At 35.5% G+C, this 15,688-nt stretch overlaps 1 protein-coding gene across 2 annotated transcripts in view; it reads right to left on the bottom strand.

The window, feature by feature from the left end:
• Nucleotides 1-2,297: 2,297 nt before the first annotated feature.
• Nucleotides 2,298-15,688, bottom strand: part of spire1a (spire-type actin nucleation factor 1a) — a 47,410-nt gene continuing 34,019 nt past the window's right edge. The window contains exons 5-17 of one of the 2 annotated variants that reach the window (XM_079441071.1): nt 15,439-15,510; nt 15,179-15,343; nt 14,491-14,577; nt 14,210-14,339; nt 10,557-10,604; nt 8,844-9,013; nt 8,654-8,747; nt 8,395-8,537; nt 6,041-6,178; nt 5,760-5,830; nt 5,643-5,670; nt 5,015-5,169; nt 2,298-4,006 (exon numbers count right to left, since the gene is read on the bottom strand). In XM_079441071.1, coding sequence (XP_079297197.1) covers nt 3,757-4,006; nt 5,015-5,169; nt 5,643-5,670; nt 5,760-5,830; nt 6,041-6,178; nt 8,395-8,537; nt 8,654-8,747; nt 8,844-9,013; nt 10,557-10,604; nt 14,210-14,339; nt 14,491-14,577; nt 15,179-15,343; nt 15,439-15,510 — 1,551 coding nt within the window. In that variant the 3' untranslated portion in view covers nt 2,298-3,756. The remainder of the gene's footprint in view (nt 4,007-5,014; nt 5,170-5,642; nt 5,671-5,759; nt 5,831-6,040; nt 6,179-8,394; nt 8,538-8,653; nt 8,748-8,843; nt 9,014-10,556; nt 10,605-14,209; nt 14,340-14,490; nt 14,578-15,178; nt 15,344-15,438; nt 15,511-15,688) is intronic. The other variant, XM_079441072.1, reaches the window with a different exon arrangement.

The raw sequence follows: 15,688 nt of genomic DNA, 5'->3' as shown, positions 1-15,688 counted from the left end.
GATAACTGTATCAATCTCAGACAGGTTTGTGTCAGTTCTTATGTAGGCTAAATGAAAAACCCTGAGCAAGTCACACTTCTCATGCAAGAAAGATCTTTTTGAAGATGAAAAGCATGAATGTCTTGCACAAGGCATAAAGATAATTAATATTTTAAGAAAACTGAACAGAGATCATCAAACATAATAAATAGGAAAAAAGTGTACAGATGGTAAATTAAATAATTACTTTTGGCCATGTATTTTATTTCTCATTTCCCCTTTGTAGCAAAAAAAAAGCTTTGACGGTAAAAATGAAATCATGACTTGTGAAAGAACAGGAAGTGCTTGTTTGCAATGATTTGTGTTTCCTGCATTACGGTTTGAAGAGGTTGTTTTGTCCGCAAACTCCATTATCAAATAAAAAGTATGGGCTTGAAGAGCCTTGACATCACTTAAGATACAAAGGACCAGTGGACAGAGATTCAGCCAAGATGTCCATTGCCTCCTAGTATTTAATGCTGCTTGGAAACTGTTTACTATGTGCCTGGTGACCTTAGTTTTCATGATTAAACTAAAAATGAGGTATATAAGACATCTCTGTTTTTCTGAGAAATATTGAAGGGTTTATAAGCTATACATTTCTAAAACTGATCGATTCAGCTTAGTTTTCACTGCATTTTGTCATTTACAGGACACAACAAGAAGTAAACAGCTACATACTGAGCATAACAAAGGGGCCTGACCGCATGGAGAGGCGGCATAATCGGAAGCACAGCTGGTCTGGAGCTAAAACTCACCACTAACTTTAGCCCCAAGCTTTTAGATAGAAAGTACACCCCTCAAGTGTAGATAGCCCTTGACAACTGTTGTCATGGGAACCACCAATCAGACTGCAGGACAGGCTTGTTTTGCCACTATCATCTCAATATACAGTCCACTCTCATAGACTCAAACCCATTAAGCCCATTTCAGCTGAACCTCAGCGGGAATGTGTTTGTTTGCAAATAAGTCAGCATGATCTATGTAATTAGGCCTTTTGAAACAAGTCTTAAGAAGTTTGTTGATAAGTGGTGTTTTTTTATTTTAAATAGAAAAATCAAAAGTAAAATATTGAGATTTTAAGTACTTATGTGTTGTGTTTTGGACATATTACGTTGTTGTGCAATTGTACTTCTGATCTGAATGTCATATTTCTATGCATATCTGAACCGAAAGAAAAGATCTCATAAAATCAGTATTTTACAAACAAACTAATATTTTTAATACATTTTTCACAAACATTTTACAATAACCACCATGTTATGTTCATGTAATGGAAAAGGAGCCACAAGCAGGGCCAAAGTGCACAATGAAGCAGTTTGTCACATTTAGAAAGTGGTTTGTTGCCCTCTACAGTTGTGTTTACCACACAACGTGCAGAAAAAAACATGGACTACTAATAATTAATTTGTTCAAAATTGAATTTATTTAGATTTAGCGACAGTTTTTAGAGAGAATTTAGAGATAGAGAGATTTTTAATTACTAAAACGATATGTAGTAACATTACAGAACGATGTATATATAATGCATAACCGTTTAAGAAATGTAGAATTTGCCAGAAGTTTTAGTCAGCTGTTGAAAGTGATGTTTTTCCGCCCTCTAGTGGAGAATTGCAGTTCTGTCTCTTTCCCACTAGTTTGGGACAAGCATTCACTTCTATTTTTAGACAATCAAAAGTCAAAATCATAAGTAAAAAATCTTTTTTTTTTTAGTTTAGTTTTTTTTTCAAACCCAAACGTCCCAAGACCCCAGAAACCGTACAACAGGCCTCAGTTTAGACGCCATGTTGAATTTAACGCGGATAAAAACGAGGTTATGAGGGATAGACTATGGTCTTTACAATGACACACTGTATCAAAGTACTAGATTACGTCATTTTCAAAACTCACAACTTTTTTCATCTGAATAATCTGTTGTTAAATAACAGTACAATCCATTAAACGCACTGTACTTTTAAGCCTTGTTTTAAATGAAATACTAACCTGGTCAATCCCTCCCTAAATTTGTCACAAGAACATTATGTGGCTATTATTAAAGGTTACATATTAAGGCATGAATATGTAGAGAAGTTTGTATTAATGTTAAATTGCCTGTGTCATTAAAGTCCTCACAGATGCTAGGCCTTTTTTATGGCTCCATTGGGGTATCTAATTTAAATATTTTAATACATCCTAGTAATGTTATCTTCATAATATGAGATGAATGGAAGCACAAAATTCTTCATTGGCATTTCAACGCAATTCTGATGAGGAATGTGTAATAAAATCAAATGCAATTTCAAATACTCAAATTTGATGCTTTATTTATTGGCAATTCCGTTCTTATTTAAAAAATCATAGATTTCATCATGCACACCAATCATTCTTCAGAGGAAGGCAGTACAGTCAGTTTTGCACAAAACAAAAGAACAGGCCTGTATACCATTGCAGTGCATGTCTACTTATAAGTGTGCGTGTATTATTATTTTATTTAAGGACAAACAGAAACAATCCTTCCAAAAACCCTGACATGACTTCAGTACTTTTACATTTAAATTCTCCCGGGGTGTTTCATTGCACAAAACGGGTCATTAATAATATAAATTAATTTACAAAGTTTTAAGACATCAAACTAAATGTGCAGCTGAAACATAACAAAATATTTTTAGGTGTGGAGTGAACATGAAAAGAAAGCAACATTTGACACTGAAAAATAAAAATCATTATTAATAATATAAATCATAACTTTAGAACAATAGAGCCTATTTTAATAGATAAGTGGAACAGATGAGATTCGGATATACAGCATGTACATAAACATATCCTACAAAAGTCTATATAAAAGAGAGAACTGGCTTCCCCCTTTGGGCCGTCACCATCTCCGGTAAATGTTATTTTGACTATGTACATCAGGTCCAAGACACATATTGCTCAGATAGAGGAGATTTGTTTGGCACAGCCGATCACTCCTTTAAGAAACACTACAGCTTTCAGCATCCGCTCTTTAAAAAACACTTGTTGACCCTCATCTTTTGACTAAAATCTCAAAAACACTGCCATCAGACAGGAAAAATATATTCATCTGTAAGTACTTTCTGTAATTATCTAAAACGATATTCGTTTGGACCATGTCACAATCACAGCAGCAATTTTAACAAACAATAAGAAAAAACATTTGGTACGACTTGATCTTGAATTGTTGTGGAGGCTGAATAAATCTACAGTCTCTTGGTCTTTCAGCAATCAACTAGTACTTCCAAAAAGGGGAAAATAAGTCTTTTTGGATGCATATTTACATTTAGGCTGAGCATTCAGCAACTATTTACATACAATTGAGCTCCATTGAAAAATGTACATTCAGGCCTTGTGCCTTTCAGTGATCAAAGCAGCCTTGCGATATATTTTTTCACACTGGCATTTCATTCTGTGTCAACGTAGATTCATTTGAGAAAAGCTGGTCAAAGTAAATTTAAAGTGTTAAACTACATTCCAAAGCTTTAATCACAGAAGAAACCTTTTTCCTGAGAAGGCTCATGCTGGAAGAGGGACGGCTTTATTCCTTCACCTCTGGCACTTTTTAAATGGAAAAGAAGAGGTATTGAAGGAACGTTACAAAGCTAACAAAAGTGGCCGTATTTTTCATACAGAATGTAACATAAGCGCATTTCCGTCTGGCACCTTCGCGACAGGTGAGACTAGTATAAACGGGAACAGTTTAATAGAAGGACCACACCGTGACCGTTCCAAACACTTCGGATCCTAAACCTCTTTGATAGTCCGTTCTGAGGGTTTGTAGTTGGAAGAACTGGTGTTGGACATGTAGACGGAGTGGGTCCTGCGGTGCAGCCGGGCACGTTTGGTGGTCAGGTTGCGCCTGCTGTTGCTGATGATGTCGTTGATGAACTTCTTGCAGTCCACGCAGACATCCATGCTGCTCCAGTCCTCTGTCAACTGCTCCGGCAGCTCCAGCTCGTCTTTGGAGGATGAGCGCTCGCCGTGCTTTGATGATCTGAGAGAGGAATCGTCACAAGAAATAATCTTACTGGCAGACATTACCATAGTACAGATCAAGAGTTCACAAACTTTTTTGTCAGCTGAACCCTATAGAACCCAGTTTGATTTTAAGTTAATATTTCAATCATTTAAAATGACACAATTACATGCAAGTAAAACTTTTTTAGTAAGGGTTTTATTTGATTGTTTATTCGAGTTTTATTTATATAAAGGGCTGCATGACTTGATGATTATTTTGTCATATATCAACTGCGATATGATACACATTTAACTTTCTATCTGAACTTTAAAGTGACCTAGTTGTGTTTCAGTCTACATTATATTCTTGTGTTTTAGGTACCCAATTAAATTTAATATATAATAATAATAATAATAATAATAATATTTGTTTTCTCTCTAATTATAAAGAATAAGACAGAAACATTGTCGTTGTGGATTACAACTGTAGTGTAAAATAAAATAAAAATGTAATATGTGATATTATAACATTTAAATTTTACACTACAAGTATAATAATAATAATAATAATAATATGTCCTAAATTTTTCACTTTCAAACATGCACACAGGGTTATTATAGTTAACTAAAACCAAGATAAAACATTTTTATTATTTTAAAATAAAATTAACTGAAATTAATATTTTATAATAAATTTTGAAATATCTTATTTAAATAGTTGCCAAAGCAATCTTTATTTTTTTAAATGTGTTTATTCTGATGTACTAAAACAGCTACAACTAAAAAAAAAGACATTTTTAAGAACTAATAAAAATTATAAAAAAGCTAAACAAATGAAAATAGAAAACACAAAAATAAAAACTGATTCAAAAAATAAAATAGTGTATAGTATCTCAATGATAGTAAAATAAAACTTAACAAATAACATTTCAAATTCAAGCTTTTATTCTGGTGCAATTCTGATGAAATGCTGTAGACATCTGTCGTCAAAAATGTTGGAAATTATACATACGATACATACTCGCTCATCATTTGTGAAGCTCACCTGGACATTGTGCGCTGAAGGCTGTGGCGCTTGTGGCTGGATGTGGAGGAGGGCTTCTCTGTCGCAGCTGACGCTGCAGACTCATTTTTGGGCAGGATGCTGAGGCCCAGAGAGGAAATGGGCAGGCTGGCATGGGGCTTGGAGGGCAACTTCATCTGAGATGAGAGGATATGAGGTCATTAGCAAAGTGAAAAATGCACACTGCTGTACAAAAGTTCTGGGGTCAATCAGATTTATTTTTAAAGAAATAAATACTTTTATCAATCAAGGATGAATTAAACTGATCAAAAGTCAGGGTTTATAGTGTTACACAAGATTTCTATTTCAAATAAAGCCGTTTATTTCAACTTTCTATTCATCAGAAATATTAAGCAGCACTGTTTTCAACATTGATAATAATGATAAATGGAGCAGCAAATCATCATATTAGAATGATTTCTGAAGGATCATGTGACACTGAAGACTGGAGAGATGATGCTGAAAACTCAGCTTTCCATCACAGGAATAAATGACATTTTAAAACAGATTAAAATACAAAACATTTCATTTAAATTGTAATAACATTTACTGGATTTTTGATCAAATAAATACAGCCTTGGTGAACATAAGGTAAAGATGTTACATTTACCTTCTTACAGCACTGTGAACAAACAGGTCTGCGAGAAGAAAAGAAGAAAAAATATGATTCCACTGAACATCACTTTATTTTCTATGTATAAAGTCTGAAATGAAAATCTCCACCCACCTCTTACAGAACTGGCAGGTGTAGGACCAGGTGAAGAGCGAGAACTTCTTCACCCGACATGAGAAGCAAAGCTGAGAGGAAGGGTTACACAATGAAACACACAGTACATACACACTTGCACACACCAAGCATGTTCAAAACCTAGTGAGCTGCCTATATAGACAGCTTTTTTTAGGCATCATGTGCTCCACACAAGAAGACAATCCCAAAACATAAGCTTGGGCTAATGTATATAGTGCTATACATGTAGAGCGGGCAGTGAATGTGAAGAGTAAATTTACCTTTCCTTTCTTTAGCGCATTATAGACATCTTTATACTGCTGGAACTTCTCCAGCTCTGCTTTAACAAGAACCTGTCTGATATGCATCACCTCCTCTACGGTCAAAGTCAGGCACTCGATGGGGTAGCAGAACTCCTCCTGAAACAAACATCTCACGTTCACAAACATGCCAAAGTATACACTGCATATTTAAACGTGCCATGCTGTCCCACCCAAGAATAAGGGATTGCAAAACCATTACATGCTAGTTCCCGATAATGGTTACACCTTCTGCCAAACACAATGCACAACACAATGGCAATGGAGACAGAGCTGTACATTTAATTTATTAATGAGGAATGGTAAACTGTCTGTTTATGTTATGCAAGTTTCACCTCTATAGGTCAGGTCTTGTATGCAAAATTTGCATGCAAGGATGAGCAGAAATGTTCATGCTCTGTGCTAAAACAATGCACGGCGCCCCAGGACTAGTCCTTCCCCAACCTTACAGGTCACACTGATTCAAGCACACATAAAAGCCAATGCATATCTCTAATACTTATACCTTCAACCACCTTAACTATTATTAAAAAGACAAATCATGTCTTATGAACTACAGAATAAGAGATTCATATCGGCTTTTATGCCCCTTGTCACCCAGTGTTAGTATCAGTAATATGTAGTTTGATGGGACGTACCGCACGACCGCTGCCTAGTGCGTGAGCCTGACCAAAGAAAACAACATTGGCATTTTTGGGAAAATAACTGCTGTATATTTCATTTACAAAAACAAAAAGTGTCACTGATGCTCCCTAAATGTTACACAAATAAATAAAAAATATAAATATATTTTTTTAATAAAAAAAAAAAATTTCTAAAAGGGACAAAATGTCTAAGAAACACTAAGATAGTATAAAAAAAGAAAGCAGAAAAAGGAGAAAGTTCACTGAAAAATTATTTGAAAAAAGCAAGGAATCTCTTTAATTGTATTGATGATAAACTATAAATAAAAAACAAAAAGAGGCATCACTCTCCATTGGTATTTCAAATATAATATAATATAATATAAAGGATCAAATATGACAGATTTAGATATTATTATGTAAATAAAACAAACACTAAGCCAATATTACATTTTTAATTTTTAAATGACTAAGTTCAGACAAAACAATTTTAAAAAAGCAGACTGGATATCTTTAATTGAATTGCTAAATTATAAATTGAAAGAAAGAAAGAAAGAAAGAAAGAAAGAAAGAAAGAAAGGCATTTAAAATAATCAATAATAATATAATAAACTATTTTGACCTACAAATTTGACCTATCTCTGCACTATCCCATACGTAAACCTTCTTATCTAAGTCTAACATTGTTTGAATGATGCACATAACTTGTGCATTATTCAAAAGGAGGAAGTTTGTCGAGCGAAGCTGTTTTTCCGTTCGATCATAAACCATCCTGGTGACGGGTAACTGAAGTGGTTTAAGTGTGGGCCATTTCCTTCAGCAGCTTTCCCTACTAGCCATGCAACATTGTGCAACACACACATGAAGCAACCGCCCTGCTGGAAGACCGATAAAGCCACTGCAGATGAAATAGTTATGAAATGACTCCTCCAACATAATGTAACAGAATCCGTGGGTATGAGAATGTGAAATATGGTGTGCTTTACCTTGTTGTCCGAAGACAGCTTCAGTGTAAGGCAGGAAAGGAAAGCAGAGCGGTTACAGCTTTCTATCTATACAGCAATAAAACTACAGTATCGCTCACTATCTAGAACCGTTTAAAAATCATTTTCCTGTAAGAGCTCTGCGAATATCAAATTTACAACCGTTCAAAGACCTCAGAAGTTTTGCAGTCAACATTGATAAGGAACAGTCCTTTTAGGCAAGACCAAATACAGTCAGCATGGCTAAATCTGAAGTAGTCCGTTCTTCATAAATAAAGCTTCATGTAAGATTTAGTCAAAAATAATCTGTAAATCTATTAATACTGCCCTTTTTTAAAAGATAAAATTCACTGAAAATTGTATCCTTGTATCGTACTTGTATTGTGTGAATGTGAATGACATTAAAACCTGCTGTATGTCATAGATTAGCCTTTAATAAGGCTTCTGAATTGAAAATGAACGCACAAGTTCTTCTTTATTTCTTTCTCTCTCTCTCCAGCACCTGCAGTGCTGCAGCACTAGACAGAATCCTGAGAATCTAATTATACTTTCACAAGACTCAGGACAGTTAAGTGTGACCACAACCTGCAGCCAATTGACTGCTCAACACTAAATTACCACTCATTTACTGTTCCGGGATTTGTTCAACAAGGAAAAACAACTTTGTAGGCAGAAGCACAGAGCTAAAGGAAGGTTTTGTTGCAGTTACCAGAGATTTGGAGTTTTGGCGAGACGGAGGCAGGAAAGGCCGTACGCTGGTGGGATCTTCTTTCTCTATGGAGTGCCTCCTCTGTGGAGCGATGCGTTTGTCAGGTTGAGGGGTGGAAGATATGGGCAGGAACTGCGGAGGAGCTGGGAAAAGACGAAAATGAAGACAAAAATTGAGGTGAAGAAGAACTGGAGAGTCAGTGAAAGGTTTTTGTTGGACTGTGAATAAAAAGTTCTGGATATTTCAAGACGGGTCTTACTTTTTTTGGCCACGACGGACTCTGGAGACGTGTCCTCAACCAGCGAGGCGGATACGCTGGAGCTGCTGTCAGACTTCTGAGTGTTTTGTTCCTCCTACAGTAGGAAAAAGAGGCGGTTAACAATCGGATTTTGTCTTTTTGAATATTTTGGCAGGGTTTTTGCAATGTAGAAGATATAAAACCCACTCACATCCGAGTCGGAGCTATCGAGATCGGCCAGCGCAGGCGCTTTGAGCAACCTCTTTCTCTGGGACAGTGGCTGGCCTCCGGCTACACCGTTTATGGGGCTCCGAGCTGGCGAAGTGCCATTGGCCAGGGACAGTGTGCTGACAGCCAGCTTTCGGGGTCCATCAGGGAAGTCTGTGTGTGAGTGGACAATAGGGACATAATCAGACACCAATCAGGACAGCAAAGAAAACTATGCTTTGTTTACACCGCACCCAACTACAAACTGTTTTACAGTCTACAGATCTTTATTACCAACTCTTTGCATTGTAAAATTATACATGTTGAAACTGAATCATCTATACTGGTTGCCACAGTAATGACTTATGATGCATGATGCTAAGAAATGTTTCTCTGCAACAGCGGAGGACTTTCCAAAGTGGAAAGTGAAGACAGAAACTGGAGGTTTTGTCCATCATGGCATCTCACTGTAGTTACTGTATTTACACATTCATGGATATACTGTGAAAGAAATGGTTCTCTCACTTGTTTTAAGTGACTACATAGCGAATGCTACGTAGTTCACTAATTAGTGAATTCAGACACAGCTAGTAACACAATAGATTTCTCAAATGACTACAAAAGTGACTTCAAATCCAATCTGACCATTTAGGATCAAATAATCTGCTTTCTGTTGGATTTAAAATCTCATATCTAATGTGGTTTGAATTGTAAAAACAGATGTGTTTTTTATGAAGACTACAACCGCACAGATTTGTGTTGTAAACACCAAAACAATAATGGCTTTCCTGAAAAACCATATGCCTGAAAACAGTATAATTCACTAAATCAAGTCAATAGAAGTTTAAATAAACTATCGTTCAAAAGTGTTATATACTGCAAATAAATAAATAAATTTTTTGTGAAATATTATAATTTAAAATATTTTTTTTATTTGAACATATTTTAACATTTTATTTATTCCTGCTATGACAAAGATGAATTTTCATCATCATTACTCCAGTATTCGGTGTCACATGATTCTTCAGAAATCATTCAAACATGCTGATTTGCTGCTCTATTTATCATTATTATCAATGTTGAAAACATCTGTGTTGCTTAATATTTTTGTGGAAACCATGATTTTTTTGAATGAATAGAAAGTAAAAAGGGCAGCTTTTTTAATGAAAATATTTTGCAACATCAATAACACATTATAAACCTTAAAGTATCCTTGCTGAATAAAAGTATTAATTTCTTTACCCCCCCCACCCCAAACCTTTGAACTGTAGTGTTAATCTCTTTTGCACAGCACCCTAAAAAGTCTCACACAGATGTAAACTATATATGTGATGTATGAAACTTTCACATAACTAATAGAGTACAATCCGAACATTTAGGAAAATAAAGACCGATATACTACAGGTAACATGCTGATCTTTCTGAGCAATATTCCTGGTCATTTGAGGCTCAAGTGAGATATTTATAGATGGACAGAGTACAAAAATAAACATTGCAGCATGTTAAATATTGATGCCTGCAGACCCGGAGTTACATAACCCTTCTTAAACTAGACGAATCCTCATTCAGAAATGAATTCTGCGAGCTCTGTTGTTCACCCACACAGTTTGTGTTTGATTCATTCTCGAGCTCTCAGAACCCAGGCATTTCTCTCGCACTGGGCTCGGAGGCGTGAGGGAGCAGTGTGAAAGTCATGCTTGCGTCAGGAATACTTTACCTGAGCTTCGGAACAAGTCCTGTGGGGTGCTCATACTTTTGCCTGCGCCTAGAAAGGAACATATTCTTCAATATGATCCCAATGGCACAAAACAGACCTTTCTATATGTGACATTCACACAGTAAGCCAATATATGAGTGTAAACTACACTTAGGTAAACCAATCAGCAGCTCTGTGACACCGGCACACAGAAGCACAAGCCATACTGGATAGAGGATTAGTGGGATATGGAGGTGGAAGGAACAGCAGCAGGAGGACATACAGAGGAAAGTCCAGCACAAGCAGCCATATTGGAGGCTAGCAGCTAATACTTTACATTAAAAACTTCAAATCTTAGTGTATGAGCTATTTAATACAACAAAAGGGAAAGGGAAGGAAATACAGTGTGCTTAAAGGGCTTTATTCATTAAACACTGACAGTGATTAAATCTGCACTGCTTCTAATTTGAATAAAAGCTGAGCTGGCTCACAGTCATGTTTTCAGAAATTACCAACTCTCATTGGAGATTAATTACTTTAAATTGTTGCAAATTGCTGTCAGTGCGAACATTCCTAAAATAAAGGGTTTTAAAACTTGGAATCAAATGAAATATGCTATATACCATGACTAAAGTCTCTTAGGCATATCTTCTGGTCATTAAGAATTATAATAAGAACCAGGGCATGAGAGTTTAAGAAGTCCATAATCCATTTTACGGTCTCTTCCATTCACAGGCCACACCAAGTCTTATCCAACCAATCTTAACAACCATTACCATATGTATTAATGTTGGCTACAAACATGGAAGAGCATCTACAATTTAATGGATTTGACTGATCACAGAAAAGCTTATAAAAACTTAAGATTTATTCTCTTGATTCTGATTTGTTTTTTAAATTATTATTATTTGAATGTGGCTTACCTGGTTAGCCGTAAACCTATTGGAATAACTGATAACATAGCTAGATTTTATGGAACGTTATCCTGAAACAGGAATACAGTACACAATTTTCAAAATCTGAACATTTAAAAAAAAAAAAAAAATTATTTTATTTTTTCTTTTATTTCTTAGTTCCTTAATCTAATTATATTTTTAACACAATAGACAACTAATCTATTTCTATTTTTAACTATTACAACAATCTGACAAGTAGTCTGAAGCTAAAAAAAAAAAAAAATCAAATCTGTGCCCATCGTATACTACACGATTTTCTATAAATCTGTCAATTCTGACAGTCCAAAAATTCCACTGTCGACTCGTCCAGATTGAAAATCCAGGCACAAATCCGAGAAAAAGTTGTGTGCCATATTCCAACCTTAACTAAATAAGTAATGCTTGCAGAATTCAATCCACAGACATGCAGGCTTGTCAATGTAAGAGGGTTTATTGTCCCCTTCCTCCTCTACGGACTAATAGGTTCAATGCCACGACCCCACCACCAGAGGAGCATGACATGAGGGTAGGAGCGACTACGGGGGTCTGGCACAAACACAGAAGCTACAGGGTCAGTGAGCTGACAGCGGTAAAGCCACAGTGAAGTCTTTACCTGATGAGTCAAAACTGACAGACATGCTAAGTGGGCGCATTACTGTGAGAAAGAGGCAGAGGTTATGGATGAAGAGAGAGGGAGGAGAAGATAAATAAGGCCATGGGTTAAAATAAGGCATTAAATGTAAATGCATTTAATGTTAGATATAAAGAATGCTGCTCTGTAACTCCATTAAAAAACAGGAACACAATTCAACAACTAAGCAGCCAAACAACAGGTAATTTCTTTTAGGATCAAGAAAGAATAAATATTATTTTTACAGCACAGGTAAAACTGACAAAGCTACAGTACAATTCACATTACAAAAGGGAGGACTGATGAAGCTTTCTGACAACATATAATGTATATCACGTTCACACAACCAATGGAATACAATTATAATACTTTAGGGATCAAGAACGAAAAAAACATTTATATATAATGTACTAGTGAAAATATGAGAACAATAAATACACTGAAGTAAAGTCCAACTACCTCACATAATACATACAATAGATATTTATGTTAATCTCCTTTAAGTTTTAAAGGTTTATAGACTGTAGACACTGAACTTTGTCTCTTTAGGCAGCTGGAGGAAACAACAGACTCTTTTCACCACACAAACTGATAATACATACGTGCAAACCTTAAGCTGTATTAAGTCTGCTGTAACCAACTGGACCAACATGGATCAGTCCGATATAATGATCGCCAGATTTGTGCTTGTGTAACTGTACAATCATCCACACAAATAGCCTAGAGGTCTTTATGTACAAGTGCACGTTCAACTTTAAACCTCACAATCTTTAACTATTGAATCCTACAGCAAAATACCACTGAGACCAAATCTCAGGGCAAATCCACTATTAAGACTATGTACCTTCTCTATAACCTTGCAAATTTCAATAGTGTTGATGTACAGTACAAGAATCAAATGGAGTGGAACAATGTGGATGTATGTTTTTAAAAACATACAGTATCAATCCAAGATGAGAAATGTAATTAGAGATTTACAGCTGTTAAATAAAATGGGCGGCGCAGAGTTAGAGACACAGGGCTGTATTACACACACTGTTAGTGAACAAATGGTTGAGTGTAGCACAAGCAGACATGCATGAGATTGACACACTGTCACACATCTGCACTGCTGTCTGACATGACCTGAGGTCAATCTCTAACACCTCGACAAATACTCACCTTCTTCCACATGACTGATATACTTGATATATAGGTTAACTAACACAACATGAAGCTGGCTTTGAGTGTAAACACAAGCTATTTAAAAGAAACGATGTATATTGAATATGAATAGAATGTATTTGGAAAAATAAAGGTGTCTATGCAGTGCTAAAGAATAAACACTAGCAGGCAAAAACTTGGACATACTTGAACAATTTGGTAAAAATGTTTATCAAGATCTTAAAAACCTTTTGATTATGCGAAAATGTTTGTGCTTAATCTTTTAAACATCTTTTTTACAAATAATATAATAATGATGATGATTATTATTATTATTGTACAATGATAACAAAAGTTTATAATAATAATATATTATTATTATTATTAGTAGTACTAGTAGTAATATAAACAATTTATATATAATTCTGTGCAATATTTTCCACATTTAAAACCTTTTGATTATGCATAAATGTTTATATTTAATATTTTAAAAATGTTTAAAAAAATGGGCCTACATAAGATTTTAAAAAATAATAATTAATATCGCTGTTAATAAAATTATTATTCTTATACAATAAGAACCAAGAGTATGTGTATTTTTATAATATTTGAATAAAATATATATTTTTTTGTGTGTGTGTAAATACTATATACATTTACTTATTTATTTTAGATTTACTGGTCACATACACAATTCCTGTAAATCAATTTGTGTTAAAGTTATGATACTTTATTATTATTATTGTAAAACTGGTCAAATCAGAAGACATTTTTGACTGCTAGTGCACACTGTATATTGTCAGACTTAAATATATACTTAAATATATACACTTAAATATGTACAGTATATATATATATATATATATATATATAGAGAAAGAGAGATTTGTTTTTAGGTAAATGATGTGCATGAATGAATAAGAGTATGTGTGTTTATGAGAGCAAGTGTGATAAAGTGCTCTAACCGAGTCGACTTCTACGAATCATATCAGGTGAGACAGGCCTGAGCTTTCTCTCCGACCGGATCTCTTCCAGGATACGTTCATGAAGACAGGGAGGTCTTGGAGGATGAGGCTTTAGCTTACGAGCAGAAACCTTAAAGCACATTCAAAGACACACATACACAATCATTAACAGGTTTGAGTTAATAGGTGACATTTGTATTAATTGATCTGCATCATTTTAAAGATACTCCAGCTCACATATGACCACATGCAAGCGTGTTTGTGTATGCTCTCATGCTCACAGGATTGAGTGGAGGTCTGGAGCGAATGAACTCCAGTATGACCTCGTGAGCGCTCTTCTTTAACCTCGGAGGAATGTCACCATTGACCTACAGCAGAAAGAAGGCACAGCAGGGGTCACTGATGTTGTCAGTGAACTATAACCTAAAGTCTGTATCATTTGAAACAATGCACAGGATGCATTTCAAACACGTGTCCTGTCTAAAGAATGCATCAAAATAATATCAATGACAGCTATTGTCTATGACAATGCATTAATGACTAGAGGAAAAGGTGTGGTAGGTGAACAAAAACTGAACTACTACTCAATTCAAACTGGCCTATCATGTAAGGTGTTGATTCTGACGTGGCATCTCTCTGAAAGTTTTGCCACCTTATAGGTCTATTTCTAAAAAGTTACTTCAAGCCATCATGATTTACTGTCTTCAGTGTCATTCACTTGAACCAGCTCAACCCTATAAAACCTTTTTCTACCCTGCAGCTTCAGAAATAAGCCTGCTTGATTCCTGATAAGCAGAGTAAACATTGTTGTGGTTTATGATCTCTGCAACAAACAGCAATAAAGGTGAATTGCAATGGTACAAAGGGAAAAATGACTCATGCTTGTTTGTTCATGGAGAAATTCATAAATAGATTTTGATTATAGATGTTGACATGACCCAGGATTCATTTATACATGTGCACGCTCACCATGACTTTGCGAAGTTTGTAGCGTTTGGAGCGGATGTCATCCATGAGCATCTCATAAGGCGTGAACTGGAACTCGATGGCTAGAGGGTTATACTGACGCTCCTGGACCTTCTTCAGCTTCACACCGTGTCTCAGGTCCCTCATCACCTGCACCCAAAACCGTGCCTGTGGAAATATACACAACACATAGTTAGCCATGGCTTATGACTGTCCTGAACCAACAGTGCTCATGGGGAATGGGCTTATCAAACTGCTCTCACCCAGTCAGCGTTCTGCAGCTCATTCAGGTCTCTGACGGGCTCCTCTTTTTCTCCTTCCATCTTCCGCAAATTCTGAAAAAATACAAAAAAAAAACAGAAAAAGATTGAAGTCTTGTACCAGAGGCTGTTAAGATCCTGCAGAAGGTCCATAAACAGACATTATAAATAGGTAAAACAATATCTATCTATCTATCTATCTATCTATCTATCTATCTATCTATCTATCTATCTATCTATAACATGGCATTTC

This window comes from Barbus barbus (assembly GCF_936440315.1).
Source record: "Barbus barbus genome assembly, chromosome: 19".
Taxonomy (NCBI): Eukaryota; Metazoa; Chordata; class Actinopteri; order Cypriniformes; family Cyprinidae; genus Barbus; species Barbus barbus.
This window is presented reverse-complemented; position numbering and strand designations above follow the sequence as displayed.